This window comes from Cyrtonyx montezumae, unplaced genomic scaffold (genome assembly GCF_038088225.1).
Source record: "Cyrtonyx montezumae isolate F1298 unplaced genomic scaffold, pur_monq_1.0 scaffold_9, whole genome shotgun sequence".
NCBI classification, from domain to species: Eukaryota; Metazoa; Chordata; class Aves; order Galliformes; family Odontophoridae; genus Cyrtonyx; species Cyrtonyx montezumae.
This window is the reverse complement of record NW_027072100.1, coordinates 3,746,015-3,761,205: the sequence shown is the minus strand read 5'-3', so window position 1 is coordinate 3,761,205 and position 15,191 is coordinate 3,746,015. Positions and strand designations below refer to the sequence as shown.

General features: G+C 43.6%; 1 protein-coding gene across 2 annotated transcripts in view; it reads right to left on the bottom strand.

Moving 5' to 3' along the window:
- Positions 1-15,191, bottom strand: part of PTPRT (protein tyrosine phosphatase receptor type T) — a 409,415-nt gene that overhangs the window by 96,696 nt on the left and 297,528 nt on the right. For both annotated transcript variants that reach the window (XM_065754165.1, XM_065754164.1), the window contains exons 10-11: positions 6,896-7,097; positions 3,697-3,799 (exon numbers count right to left, since the gene is read on the bottom strand). In XM_065754165.1, the coding sequence (XP_065610237.1) occupies positions 3,697-3,799; positions 6,896-7,097 (305 nt within the window). The remainder of the gene's footprint in view (positions 1-3,696; positions 3,800-6,895; positions 7,098-15,191) is intronic.

Sequence of the window (15,191 nt, the reverse complement as noted above, 5' to 3'; positions counted from 1 at the left end):
TATAGGTGGATACAACCCAATGACTTGTTAATAAACCAGATGGACTCCCAAATACTCAGCACACAGCAAAGAGCCCAGCAGCCTCGTCATGGAGGTGAAATACCTCACAGCAGTATTTTCAGGCAGTGAACGAGATATAAATTCTCAAATTGAGGTCTAAAGATGTCATATGTGAATAATCTATGGAGGACTGACTCAGCCCTCCTGGCAATAACAGTTTCAAAGGTAAAATTATCCTCAAAATCACACTGGGATGTTTTTCAGGAAGGAGCTGAGGAATAAAGATTGAGAACACTTGTATTCTTCTTTTCCTCTTCTGAATCTATTGCAGATGAACACCAGCTTTCAGTAATCAATCACAACACCATTCAGGGGCTTTTGATTGATATAAGATGCACCAAAAGTTATTTTCAAAGAGCAAGGTGGAGTAAAATTGCAGGTTTCACCACAAGGAAAGAACCAAATGCCCAGGACTCAAGGGAGGATACATCGTATGCCTTGCTGATGCTCCATCTTTCTTTTGGCAAGAAGTATACTTTTGTAGACTTTGTCTTAAGTTTATATCATATTTATAAGTTCATATGAAAGTGTCTTGATCTTTATCTGTATTTTGTTAAAAATGTCAAGTTCATGATCATTAGGTTTATAAACAAGCACATTTAAGTTACTGATTGTGAGCACAAGGAAACATCGGAAATGTCTTAATGTTGAAAGTGACTTTGGCTGTGGTGCACCCATATTTCACATGAGTGGAAGTACAAATGGATCTTTTTTGAAATATTCTACAATATTGCTCTAAAAGTGATCTTGCAAGTGGTACTCCACCTGTATGCTGCTCAGACTATAGCAGAATGAAACAACACAGTGCAGTCACATAACTACCTTTTGGACAGATACTAGTTTACAATCACACCCCCACAACTCACCTTCCTAGCATCTAAGAGGAAATACAAAGAATAACTGCTATGTACTGAAGGTGGTTTTTTTTGTTAGTTTGCCTTCACACATTAGAAGGATTATATTGAAAACCCAGGGCACTGTAGAGCAGAAACTGGCTGCCTGAAGAACTAACAAGAGGATGCAAAGCGTACCTATTCCCGCACCGTGACAGATCCAAAGAGCAGAGGCTTTGTGAGATACTGCAAGCAGTATCTATTTCTGACTATCTTCAAGAGCCCTGACTGAAAGCCCGCCCCTCAGGCAGGCTGGGTGGTCAGGTGGAAAAGAGAATGGATTTAGGAAAGCCAGAGAGAAGCCAGGAGAGCAGACATCCTACAGACATCCTTCTGGCACGCTACATCACCTGGGATCCCTCCACCCAACTCTGCACAGCCTCAATGCTCAGCATCTGCGCTGCCTGAATCCGATTCTGCCTTTTCAGTCATGCCTTGGTAAGTGAGTGGGAGATACATCAGACTAAGAGGGGCTGGAAGCACTCTGGGTTTGCAGCAAGATTTAAAAGCATGTTGAAACTCAATTTGATGATAATTAGTAGAGATGAATACAAAATGCTATACTTGTGAAGGAGAAAGAAACGTAGAACATAAAACAAGTAACCAGACAACAAAAAAAAGGGTATATTAGCTTTCAGCATGAATACAAACAAAGAAAAATTAAAAAAAAAGCAAAGAAGAAACACCTCATCACTGTGTGTTGTCACAAATCGTTCATAAAACATTATTCTTCTAATTGGCTGCATGGTGTTGAGGCCTCTGAGGGAGTGATACCTGCTTTTGGATATTGTACTGCAAGATTTATCCAAACTGGAAAGTGTGCAGAAAAAGCTGAAAGGAAAGGGTTGGGGAAATCTGATACAAGGTCAAAATTGTTGATTTCCTGAGGTTAGACTAAGAACTATATTTATACAGCAAAATGCAGCAAGAGGTATTCACACATTATTGGGCTGTTGCAGCTAATAAAAAGCTAAACATCTCCCCAAGACTCCTCCCCTGCCACACACACCTCTCTGCTCAGGTTTTCATACCCATCTGTGTCAATGGACTGGGCTCAATAAATGAAGTAATGTCATCATTTGGACATGGCATAAATATTACACTCTGCAAATGTGTACTATAGACTACAATACAATTAAAGAAACTAGACTGAAAAATTATGAAAACTTTAGAGTTGTTTTTTTTTTTTTACAATAGATGCATTTGCTGAAAAAGACACTATTTGCTGAAAGAGGTTAAAGTATAGCAAATTGGCTTCAAGAAAAATTGCAAGACTTTCAATAAAAAGACAAAATAGCAACACTCTTAAGACAGCAGGTGGTAAAACAAGATACAGGAACATTCCCCCATATAAAGAAATAAAACAAAACAGAGCTCTGTGGTTTTACTGCCATTTTCCAGAACAATATCCCTAAAGGACTCAGAAAATAGGCTGCTAAATTTGTTCACATGGAGTACCAGAGATTAAAAGGGAAATGTTGAAGCCTGCATCTCAGAACAACTAGAAAGGGAGTGATGCTAAGTTCTAAGAATATATGTATATTTTGCTTTAGCTATCAGTGCAATTTGAGTAAAAGCTACGACATAAGATAGAGCACTAATTGATTTAGGACACTTTGATAAATTAAGTAAGTTTGCACATGAGTAATCTGCTCCTTGAACTCTTAGTGAGACACCTCCCAAAGAACACTATACTTCCCACAGATGAGATCCTAAAGCCAGCTCACTTCTGAGTGAATTATTATTAAATACCACTCAGAGGGGAAACAAAAAAAAAAGTGTCCTGTGAAAACTCAATGGAAATCCTAAAGAGCCAAAAGGAAGGTAACAGCTGCTGGGATAGCAGCCCAGATCCTCATAGGTAAGCTACAACTGGTTTTATTGTATGCAGTTTAATTTATATGCTCAGCTGAAGAGAACAAAGGATGGAGGAGTGTCTGGCATTCCTGCCAACCTCAGCTAAGGCAGTGCTGCCTCTGAAGGGCAGTTTGTTCTCTTGTGCTGATGCCTTTCATCACGTGCACATTTACCAAGGCGAAAGATGGCAGTGGAGTATAGGCCTCCAAGTCATGTTTCAACAGTCAGAGGGATCTGCAGCTAGGTGCCCCACTACAGCACTGGAGAGCTCAGTCAGAACGGCATCCAGCTCAGATTAGGCACAGATGTTTTCTACAAGTCCACCACGGCATTCACAAGTTCCATCCGTACAGCTCCCTGCCCTAAGTCATCCACTCTGCAAATGGAAACGCCCTCCGACGCCTGGTGGTACCTCACTAAGGCAGTGGGACTCCACCAGCCTCCATCAGCTCCTCACTCTGCCACAAGCTGGGAGCAACAACTGGCTTGCAACACTGAGACATGAGGAGCAAACGATCTGCAAACACTAGCTTAAGTGTTCCCACCACACAATTACAACAAAGGCCCATTGTGGAATTGAGGGCAGGAGATGGAGGCCTGCAGCCTTGCTGAGCTCACAGCACATCACACAGCTCCATAGACTGAAACTCCAGCACCTCTGAGGCAACTGAGATGCTGAAAGGGCAGTAACCCTATGTGATGCCATCAGGGATTGTGCTCCTGGAGGTTAACAGCAAGAGGCATTGATAAAAGGAGACATGAAAGGCAAAACCAACACTCAAGTTGGCCTTGTAGCCAGCATTTGCTTTCAGCAGCTCCATTACGAAATGAGAACAAGAGAAAGGAGAGGGGAGTGCTGCAAAAAAAGGGAAGAGAAACCACACACCTGACAGGGGCTCCCCGGGACTGAGCAGGCTTCAGCATGACAGTGATGGTGGTGTCAGTCTCATTCAACGGCGAGTCCGTGTCGTACTCCGGCATTGACGGCGCTGCGGCAGAACAAAGCAGCACGTTACTGAGGCACCAGTTGCTGCCTTTGGTAGTGATGGCAACGTGCTATTAACATTTCTTGGAGACAGTTTAACATTTCTCAAATGGAACATCAAAATACTCGCTCAATGTTGTGACCAAAAGTGTCATAACTGTTTAAAAATTTGTACACTCGATTCCTATTAGAAACAAACAGGGCACCCAAATCTTCAAACTGGCTCTGAAAATCCTCCATTGAATTTTTAAGGCTTAGCAATCTTTTGAGATGGGATTGCCTCTTCGACATTAAAAAACAGAGAATGAGAACTGCATGGACGCTGAAAGACACCACCTGAGAGCTGTGAATCTGCGGCAGGGCTGAAAGCTGCACATGGGAACCTGGCTGTCATTCACTGTTCGTGCCAACGCATCAGAACTCCCATATCTTAGAGAATTTTTAATGCACATGTGTGAGCAGTACCTCCTTGATTAGCTGGAGGGTGCAAGCGGGAAAGCATCAAAAGTTGAGCGTAGACCTGAGACTCAAATGGGTATTTAACCCCAGTGCTTTAGTGGTGTGTGTTGCGGGCAGTGACCAGCCACAGTATCCATCTTAACTCCATCAATGGTGTGCCTCACGGCAATGTAGAAAACCACTGACTACTCACACTTAACCACAGTCCTCTTCCTACTTCTGCTAGGGTCATTTCATCAAGGTGGGTCCCTACGTTTCCCTAGGAAACACAGCCTACTCATTACGTCAGTTCTTCCTTCCCCAGTAGCAGACATCCCTTAGCGACAAGAATTTTTCTGTGGAAGATCTGAAGGATTTGAGCAGCACTGAATTAATTCCAAAGAGGTAAGCTGTGTTGAAGTATCCCTAACTATAAAGCAAATAGAAGAATTTACATGAAGAGCATAGTCCCACACAGACTATAACTCTCAAGGGCAAGCTGCCTTGTGGGGGTCCCACGTTTAATCCTCTCACAGTGATTTCCACAGTAATCCTGTTTACAATCAGGATTTTTATCTAAATGCCTGAAAACTGTTAAGAATGGTGCTTCCTATTATCAGCTCAGCAACTGACTTCCCCATCCGTAAGCTGGCAATGAGTTCAGAACAATTGCCAGCTCCTCAGCAGGGACCTCTCAGCAGAAGGTGCTGTGCACCAAGGGAAGCAGCATGGGTCACTTAAAGATGCAAGCCACCAGTGGTATCCTGTACCTGATACCACCATACTCACTGGAGATGCCACAATCAGCATTGTGCTGCTCCTGTACTGGGCAGAGGGGATGCAGCAGTGCCACCAAGAGCTGCAGAGCTCCCTGGGCACCATGAGCAAGTTGGGCTGTACCTCTGCAGGCTCCATCACCCTGCTTTGGAGCAGCTTCTCTCAGCCTAGCTGAAACTCTGCACTGGTGTGACTTAACGACCTCTGCTGTGTCAGCCAGCTTGGCTGGTTCCTTCACAGAATCCACCATTTGACTTTCAGATGCTATTTAGTCAAGAAACAAATGGAAGCAATGTAGCTTTTGGCAGGAGTAGCTAATGATAGCAGGTACCATTCAGCAATTGTGCCATATTAGTCACAAGACACTGTAATGTGATACAGCATTTTTATATGCTCAACGTGGAAGAGTTGAACAGCAGCTCAGTAAAATGACTCTTGGCAGTGACCTCCCCAAAGCAGCAAGCACTACTCACTCATGTGGTGCCTGTTTTGCTGAGTCCTGCCCAAAGAGAAGTCCTTGGGAATTCAAGCACCCAGTTGTGACAAATAAATGAACAGCCACCCATATAAACTTACATATTCACACATTCCTATGACATAGATTTTAAAATGAAAAGCCATCTATCAGTTTCCAGACAGCCTTACAAAGACATCCTTGTAAGTGAAAATAAGTCAATGGAAACCTCATTGTTCTCCTTACTTCCTTTAGGACTGTGACTTAAAGCAAGTATAACAGTAACTTCAAAAAAACCCACGCAGCAGGGCTGACCACGCTACAATATAATCTAACATCAGAGCTGCCTGCACAGGGACTGCACCTACCTATTGTGAACCAGACATTTAGAGGACAGAGAAATAGAAATGATAAACTGAGCTCAATGTTCCTACAGTTTATAACCATGCAGGCTTCTAACAAGATTTAAGCACTCCCTGAAAAATAAAATGAAGAGAAACTGAATGAGAGGAGAAAAGCACTCCCACTCCTGCGCTGTTTTGTTCCTCTGGCTGGAGGTGAGCAGAGGACATGCCATGCCTTCCCTCTGCAGGCAGCCTCGCAGCCCATGGCTGTACTCCAGGTGGCTGTGACGTGAGCACTCAACCTAAAAGGCTCCAACTTTGCTGATGGTCAGTGCAGGGACTAGAGATATTTTATTCCCTTGCTTTCATATGCTGTTACTTTAATGCTAACAACTTCCTAACCAGTTTTGAAAAAGGGAAAACAAGCAGTGCTGCATTACAAAGCGTCCCAAACATCCCAAACATTTGTTTTAGATTCAATGAGTTAGATATTCCAAATAAATGCTCATTTTGAGCTCTGTTAGAGAGCCTAGTTCAGTAAAATTTTAATGTTTGTTCAGTGTCACCTCAACCAAGACCTCACCCATTTGTGCTGCTGGTAAGACCTTGCTTCTCTTGGGCACCCAGGGGCATTCTCCCTGCAGTGCCTCTCACGTCCTTACCTGCCTACCTCAAGCTCCCCAGGCCTTACTCAGGGAAAGAGAAAAAAAACCACACAAATACAGCTTCCCTTTATTTTCATCTCTTTTTGCTATTAATTCAATTACTTCACTGCATCCATTTTCAGTGCATTCTTGAGATAAAACCACATTCTTGAAGGAGCTTCTGTGACTGAGCATATAATTCAAATTATCTGTTGCAATGAAGGTTCATCTACAGAACTAGCAAAGGTCCCCATCCAGAATCCTCCCAAGGAATCCACAGATTAACCCCTGCATTTGTAACCTGAACGAACAATAGATTGTGCTCCCTATGAAACTTGGATATAAATACCAAACTAAATACCTTCCTCATGTTTCACACATCAGCTGTGCATCTAAAGAACAAAGCCCTGTGAAGTTCGTTTTTCTCTTCTCCAAAGCAGTACCTGAAATCTTAGTTGCAATCCGTGTTGTGATGGGTGGCCCAAAGCCCTTCACTGTGCTGGCTTTGATGGTGAATGAATACGTGGTGCCTGGGTATAATCCTACAAAGAGGTGATGTGTTTCATTCCTTAGCTTGAAGACTTTCCCTCTTTGGCTGGACAGGTCAGCACTGGGATCCAGAGACCCAACGGCCTTGTAAGTAATCTGCAAATGAAGAACAAGGACAGTAAGGTGAGAGAGGCCTTCTGCATCTGCTTTCTCTCTGCATCCTATCTCGCTCCCCTCTTGGGAGCTCTAGATTGAAACTAAAAGGGCAGAATCCCAAGCAAACCATCCCGTGCTTGGATGCCAGCAAATAAACATGGCCATTTTTCCAGGGCTTTACTTTGGAAGAAACTCGTTTCTTCTCTCCACTGCAACCTCAGCATGTGCAGATGTACAACAAAAGCCGCCAAGAATTGCTTTCTGTTCCCAACCCCAATCTTCCACAGCCAAAGCTGAGCACAGCACAACTTGCAGAATTTTCGTGAGCATTTCCCATATGAACCCCACAGCACAGGGGAACTTCCAGTGCACACAGGGATACATTTTCAATCAAGCAGTTGTTTCTTCTCAAAAGCCTCCTGAAAACAATGGGAGCCTTTTACTGACAACAAAAATTCCCTGAACTCTCTTCCTGTGCTAAAGACACCGTGCCAAAGTGAAACACTGAAATTGAATGGCAGGTTCACATGAAATAAATCTCACCAAGCCTTTAGACAAAAGCCCTGCTCGTTTTGCTTGAGCTCATGAGACAGCTGCTGATAGTATTTCCCACTTTTAGCCCTGGGCTGCAGGCTTACACATGGCACCATGCCTGAGAGCAACCCAGCCAGGCCACGGCCCCACGTGCGCCGTGCTGCTAACACACCTTTAGGGGAACCCAAGCTGAACACACACCTTTGAAATACTGCTCGAGCTCCATTCTGCTTGCCCACGACAACCCTGCTGATACACAGACACTTGCAAGGAAAGCTCATGACTTATTTACCAGCCAATTCCTTCTTCACCTTCCAAATTCAATCCAGAGGCAGCTCAATTTCAACTGAGCTGTCAATATAATATAACGTGCTCCGCTGCTCTCCTAACCTTTCCTCATATTAGGGGATCCTTGCTTATTTGTAATGAAACACTATGAATAAATCAATGTATGTTAATATATGAAGTCTTCAATTTTTTATGAAGGACTCGACGAGAACCTAATCCCCAGCTTTGCTGAAAGAGCCTTTGAAAATTTTTAAGTTGCTTGTATTGTGACAGGAGGAAAATGTTCAGTTTACAGGAAAAATAAATAAACAATATTTAAAAGATGGGGCTTTAATAGTAACAGAATAAAAAAGGAATTATAAATAAGCAGCTTGTAGGCGATTTCACTGCAAACCTGCTAACTTTTCCAGGAATTACAACTGGCTTTTAAATTTTTATTACTCGCTAGAAACCTGAGAAAGAGACAGAACCTGGCACAGTGATCATTAAAACAAGGCAATTAAATGCAGGAGGAGAAGTGTTCGCTCCTGCTCCTTGTCCTCAGGCACTGCTGTGGCAGTTGGAGGGAACAGAGCCTGTGCACCTCCACCGACAGAACCCAAACTGGGGTCAAAGACCTCAAACAAAGAGACACAACCCAGCCAATGCCACAGCAAATCCCACAGTGAAATGAAAGATGTGTGCACTGTGCTCGTTAGGAATGAACTGACACTGATTGCATGCTCTATTTGTAAACAGTGTCAGGGAAGTGACAATTCTGTGAGACTGTGCAGGAGAAGGAACAAATGGGAGTCTGGGGAAGTGACAAGGAATGCCCACCAGGCCACTGAGCACCACACTCAGAGTGCCCTGCACAAAGCCAACACAGTTTGCTTTCCATCACATTACACAGAAGGCCACGAACGGAATCAGAAGATGGAATTGTCTTTGATTTGCACCAAAATAAAAGCATTCACTTACCAGTTCTAAAGTTACTACAAAATGAGTTAATTTTCTTCATCAATATATATACGTATCCCCAAAGGCACATGAATAAAAGTGTTTTAGAGAGAGGAAAAAAAATGACAAGGAAAATCACTGATGTAAGAGAGAAAAAAGAGAAAAGTGGGGGGGTTTGCTGCTCAATAAATGAGCACAAGGGATCTTAAACCAGGAGGAGTTCACTCACAAGGGGGAAAGAGAAAGCAATACTTGTGAGTGAAAAATCATTTTGGATGCATTCTCTCATTAATCACCCCTCAAAAATTTTCTTTTTTTTTTTTTTTTAAGAAATGTATTCTGTGATTCCTGACATAACCAAGCTGCAAGGCTGTGACAGCAGCAGACTCCACTCACACTGACATGGATCTTACTAGCCCAATTGAGAGAGAACAGTTCTCATCCCCAAAAACTTACCACTTAATTTCAACGTGGAAACAGAACGGGGAAAAAAAACCAAAACAGTACTAAAAATCAGCTAGTATGCATGTGGCCCTGCTTCATTCAGCACACAACAGAAAAAGGAGATGGATAAGCATGACTTTGCCAGCAGACACAGCTCGTTATGTGCCTCTTTAGGTTGGATATCAAGAGAAACTTCCTACCTGAAAGAGTGGTGATGCAGCAGCACTGCTGCCCAGGGAGCTGGTGGGGGGATCACACCTGGAGGTGTTCCAGATCTGTGGGGTGTGGCACTGAGGGATGCAGTGAGTGGGTATGGTGGGGTTGGACTTGGTGATTTTAGCAGACTTGTCCAACCTTAACGACTCTATGACTCTACAATTTTATTGCTCATACCAGAGCAAGTGTCGAGCTCATCTCTGCTGCCCACAGTGAGAATAACATGGTGAGGGAGGTACCGAGGGTGAGAGGCAGCTGTGCCCCCAGCTCTGCTGATGGCCTCCTTCATGACCATGTTCTCTGAGCCTCCATTTTGCCATTTATAAAATGAGGGCTATTACACTCCTCTGCACGAACATTTTTGTGGTCGAGGGCTTCTATGCATTTCCGTAACTGCTGAGTGCTGATGGTTAAGCTGCAAAATCACAGGTGAAATGTAAAGTGGCTCCAAAAACAGAGCACTGTTTGGAAAAGAAGGCAAATCTACTTCTAGCTCAGAAAAAAAAAATAAATATATATATATATACAAAAAAATCAGTTTTCCCTTCTGTGCCAGCCCAGCTGGCTGCTCACTGCCAGCCACCCCACAGCCCCACTGCTCAGGCCCTGGGCTCACCATGCACTTCTCACAGCCAGGACAACCTCTAGTTATGGAAGCTTTGGTACTTCCTCACCAAAGACATCCACAGTGTGCTACAGTACATATCTGTGTGTATGCACACCGAAAAAAAGATGCTATAACGTATCAGTGGGCTTCATGTTTAAGTAAGCAGATGGAGTTTGTTCTTGCAGGCTGTACACACACCACCACTACTTTCCTGAAGGCATCAACATAGATCCACTGACGGATTTATTCATGGGCAAAGCATCCTGATGTGAAAAGCTCCTGCAGGCAGCAACTGCCTTCTCATCCCCACATTTCTCTAAGGATTCTTCCCCGTGAAAGAAACAAAACAACATGACAACACACTGCATTCCCATCCTCAACCTGGAGTGTTTGTCAGCTCAGGGCTGGCTCAGGTCCTGAACCACGACACATCAGCAAGGCTGACACAAAGCACAGCTGCAAATCATCCACACATTTCATCAGATTCTGGTGAGGTGAGAAGGCTCCAGGAAGGTACAGCTCTTCCCCTGAACTGATGTAAAGTTCTGAAGGATGAGAAATTTCAGGGAATCAAATGCAGAAAATATTTCAGTAAGAAACCATGGAAATTTCTGACTCTAGAATCATTTAAAAATGCATCAAAACACGTGTGGAGAAGAAATACGGCATTTCCTAGAATAAGAAGGCTGCTGAGATAAGCACCTGCTTTCCTTGTTGGTATGCTGACAATTTATCTTCATTTCTTGTTTTAAGTGTCAAACCATTTCATTACAAAATAAACAAGAGATTCTAATCTAAGAAAATGATATGACTCAATCACCAGACAACAGCTGCTCCAAATTATTTTAAAATAATCTATTTTAAAGACAAGCCATGTCATATAACACTTCTGTACTCTGGAAAAAAAAGAAGACAATAGAATTAAACATTTAAAAACCTAGACAGAAAACAAACAAGGAGAGGCTCAAAAACAAGAACTTCAACTTTGAAAATACTGAAAATATTTGTTCTGACTTTGACACAGAATCAATGCAAATACAAAGAGGAGGAAATGTCTCACAAGACTGAAACTCTATGTTTGTTAACCAGCTCCGTGGTTATCGCCTGTGCAGCAGACAGATGCTGCCCACTGAAAGCCACCTCTCCATGCACAGTGCAGAGACTGTCCTGCATTTGCAGATGTTATTTGGAACATTTCAGCTTCAAGGAAACTCAGTGGTCTCCAGGAAAAGTTTTAGTGGCCAACACTGTTGCTGTTCTGATCATGGCCAACACCAGTCCAGCCTACTGCACAGCAAGAGCAGGAAACAGACAAACAGATCCTAAATCTTTCTTCCGTTTTCTTCTTTAAGAAATGTTTCTTAAGTTGAAGCAATAGGAACAGTAAATTGGAATTAATAAAAAAAAATCAGAAGGCAGAGGAACTTGGAGAGATAAGCAAGAGCCACATGCCCAGCACAGCAGGAGGATGAGCATCCCCAGGCAACAGTGACGTCCCCAGGGGGAGCAGAGAATGCACACCAAGCTTTGCTTAGTTCACTGCCCAACCCAACTGTGCCAACTCTGGCCAGGCAAGTCCAAATTCCTCATGAATAAAATGTATAACAGGTCAGCAGTACAAGTCCTAGCTCACTGGAAAGTACAAGAATTTATCTATTTGATTTCCAAATGTTTAAGTGACAGATGTCTGTGATAGATGATGGAGAATAAACCACAACAGGTCATTGTCAGAAATAGGGTCGTTACTGAGTTCACTCCTTGTTACTTAAGCAGTGCTCCCAGTCCCACTAACCACCAGCTCCCGAGCTCACTCCATCCTCCTCTCTGTGTCTTATGCAATTTAAAGTTCAGTTCTGAACAACCTTTTGAAATCACTGACCAACACTGTGTTAACAGCCGCAAAATGAAGACATAACACTGAGAGCAGGAGCACAGCTCTCCTCTCCTTCACAGCACCTAATTTAACACAATTTGCTGGGGAAAAGTGAATGCTTTACTAGCTGTCATCGTCTCTGACTGTAAAACCTCTATTATGATGTAAGACTTCCAAAGGAAAAGACCATAGCAGAGATAGTAACTAAACTAGAATGCACAGGGCTGTTCTCCATTGCAAATCTTTCTTCAGAAGGAAACACATAATAAAGAAGCGTAATAAGTAATTCTTAACTTGTGTGATTTTTCTTTGTCTCTCAGATGTATGGGCAACTGTGCACCCAGACAAGCAAAAGGGCATTTGTAACGTTGGAGTGTATTACTCCAGACGTTCATCAGGATTGTCATATATAAACACCAATAATGGGAAGAGCAGTTGAAAAATGTAGGTTAAAATAAATGATCGTGTAGGGTTTGGATTGTTAAGAACACGGTAATTAAACAGCGATGCAGATCATCAAGGGACGTGATCAAGTACCCTTCAGCTTTACACATTCCTTTGGAAGGATGCACCACAGCACAGCCACGAGGACCTAAGCTCAATACGACAGTAAATTGTGATAAAGATGTCATCACTTCATCGTAATGGCCCTTCTCACCCTCTAGTACCATGCACTAACTGCCCTGGGAGCCCTGGATGGCTGTTCAGATCCTCTTTAATCCTGTTAAATAAAGAAATTAATGGAGATATTCCACTCCAGCCATGGCTGTTGTATCCATTTGCCCTTCCCATACATCAGCACATTCAGGTAAGCTTTCACACTGATGAATAATGGAGTTTTAAGAATTTCATGTGCAATAACCTTAAATCTGAGGGCAGCAGCAAACTCTGATGCCTCAGGATTGAGAGCTAGCCAGTTAATGCGAAAACCCTGCTTGTATGGTCCTCCTCACCAAAACCAATACAACAGAATGCACCACTTTATGTTAAGCCTTTTGTTACACATAATCAATGTTGGTGAGCAAAGCTTGGTCTCCACAGCCATATCCATCACCAAACATCAGCACTGTAAGCTTCCCCTCTGATTTCAGCAACCACAGCCTGTTGGAATGCAAATGCTAAGTACAGCTGGTAAATCAAACACCACTCTGTGGAGTCATTATGCAACTGTATATCTAGTTTCCATCTCTTGTGACAGACTGCACAGCAGTTCAGTGAAGGCATCTGAAACCTACATCCATTACACTATCCCCTGCATCCCCACAGATGTTTTATGTCCTGTCTCTATAAAGCAGTCTGCCCTGCCTCCCCATTCTCCCCCCCACAACCACTACCACCAAGGGATGCTTTGGAGTTGATAGCTGGCACCAAATCTGCTTTTTCAGTTAGCAGCATTCCAGGGCAGAGCTTGCTCCTCTATGGAGCGAGAACTGGGGGCACAACAAACCTACCACACGCACAGGTACCAGCATCAGCAGGGACATCCTGGACTGTGTCTTACACCTTGCTGAGCCAGAAGCAGAAAAAGTTTTTCTTGGATTATCACTGCTTTTTCAATGCCTGGCTTGTGGGACAAGACCTGGAATCGATCCTTTATTTGTCCATGAGCCCCATTCCCACTCCAGCACAGCAGTTCCCCCCACCTGCAGGCAGCCACCTCCCTGCACTGCTCCACACTCTGGCTTCTGCTCCGTAACAGGGCTGGCACAGCATTCCCCAAACAGATGAGAAAGGTTTGTCACAGGCACAGTGTGATTTTCCAGGGCTAGAATTGCTAACTCAAGTCAGAAGTGTGCAGAGAGAAGGGGTGGGATATCAGCATCACGCCTGCAGATGGATGGGAGGGGAAGCAGCTGAGAAGCTTTGTGATTGAAATTACCTTGGGAAACAATAGGCTATTTCATTTTTAATCTCTGCTTTACATATTCCACTCCATGCTCTAATAAAGCCTACAAGCAAATTTCATTTTTCCCCAGTTTCCCAAAAATAAACACAAATAAACTGATGCACTAAAGTCTGACAAATATCCTTGAACTCAAAGTTATTAGAACATTTCCTTCATTTCCTGAGTCACTGCCTGAGGGAAGCAGTGCTCTCCAAGCCAGGTGTTAAGAAGCCATGTGCTTTACAAGTTAACTGTGCAATTTATTTATTGTAGAAAGAAACCAGTTCTAGTTCACAGCATCGCCTGGATGGTATCTCTTTCAGTTCAGGTGGGGCCAGAGGGGCATAAGCAAATTGCTTTCTGAGCATCTCCTCTTCAGGAATCACTGACCTCAGAAAGACCTGCTCATACCATACCTGGATTGCTCTGCTGTGTTAACTCAAGCTCCTGAAACATATATGCTCAGTTTTAAAAATACAACATTGATGAAATACCTAACATCAAAAGCAGTTTCAGACTTTAATGCCAACAAGAGTAAGAAACAACCCATCCCAACCACAGCTTCCACTCCTATCTTCTAGCTGGACCTGACTACAAGAGGATTAGTAAAACACTCCTAAAGTGACATGCATTCCTTATGTAGTTCAGCCCAGGGAGCTTGGAGCTGGCTTTGCCCTGTCACTGCATGCCAGGCTAAGCTGCAATGAATTGCCCTGTCCTCTTCAGTGACATCTCCTAGAATCAGGACTTGAGCTGAATACAATTAGCACTGCTGAATTCACACATGACAGCCCAAGGCCTTTGCCCAGCCTGGAATTTAGTTAGGAATGCAAATCAGCTCTTTTCTTCTCGAAGCCTGTTGCTCAGGACCATCCTCAGCAGCACAGCACAGACAGCTGCCAGGCATTTTAAGAGTGCCTTGCAATACAAGGAGTAAGTTACAACAGTAGTGCCACCATCAGCTGCGACCCAACAGCAAAGTGCAGCACCTAACCTTACATTTCTTACATTTCCACGTGCGTTGGTTGAGGTGCTTGCTTCCCTGAAAGGAGCAGGAGGGACCTGATCCCCATCCAGGGGTGCCACCCTACGATGCTGCAGAGCATGCCTGCACCATGGGCAAGGAACAGCAGCTAGCGTTAAACCCATTCATTTCACCAAACACCACCTCACTGCAACAGGTAGCACTTAGGAGACAGAGGGGGAGAAGTGGCAGTTCAACCTATTCACATGGAATCCACAGCTCCTCCAAAAAGATGGGCCCCGTAGCAGACAGCATGACTAGCACAAGCCAAAGCTGCCAACGTT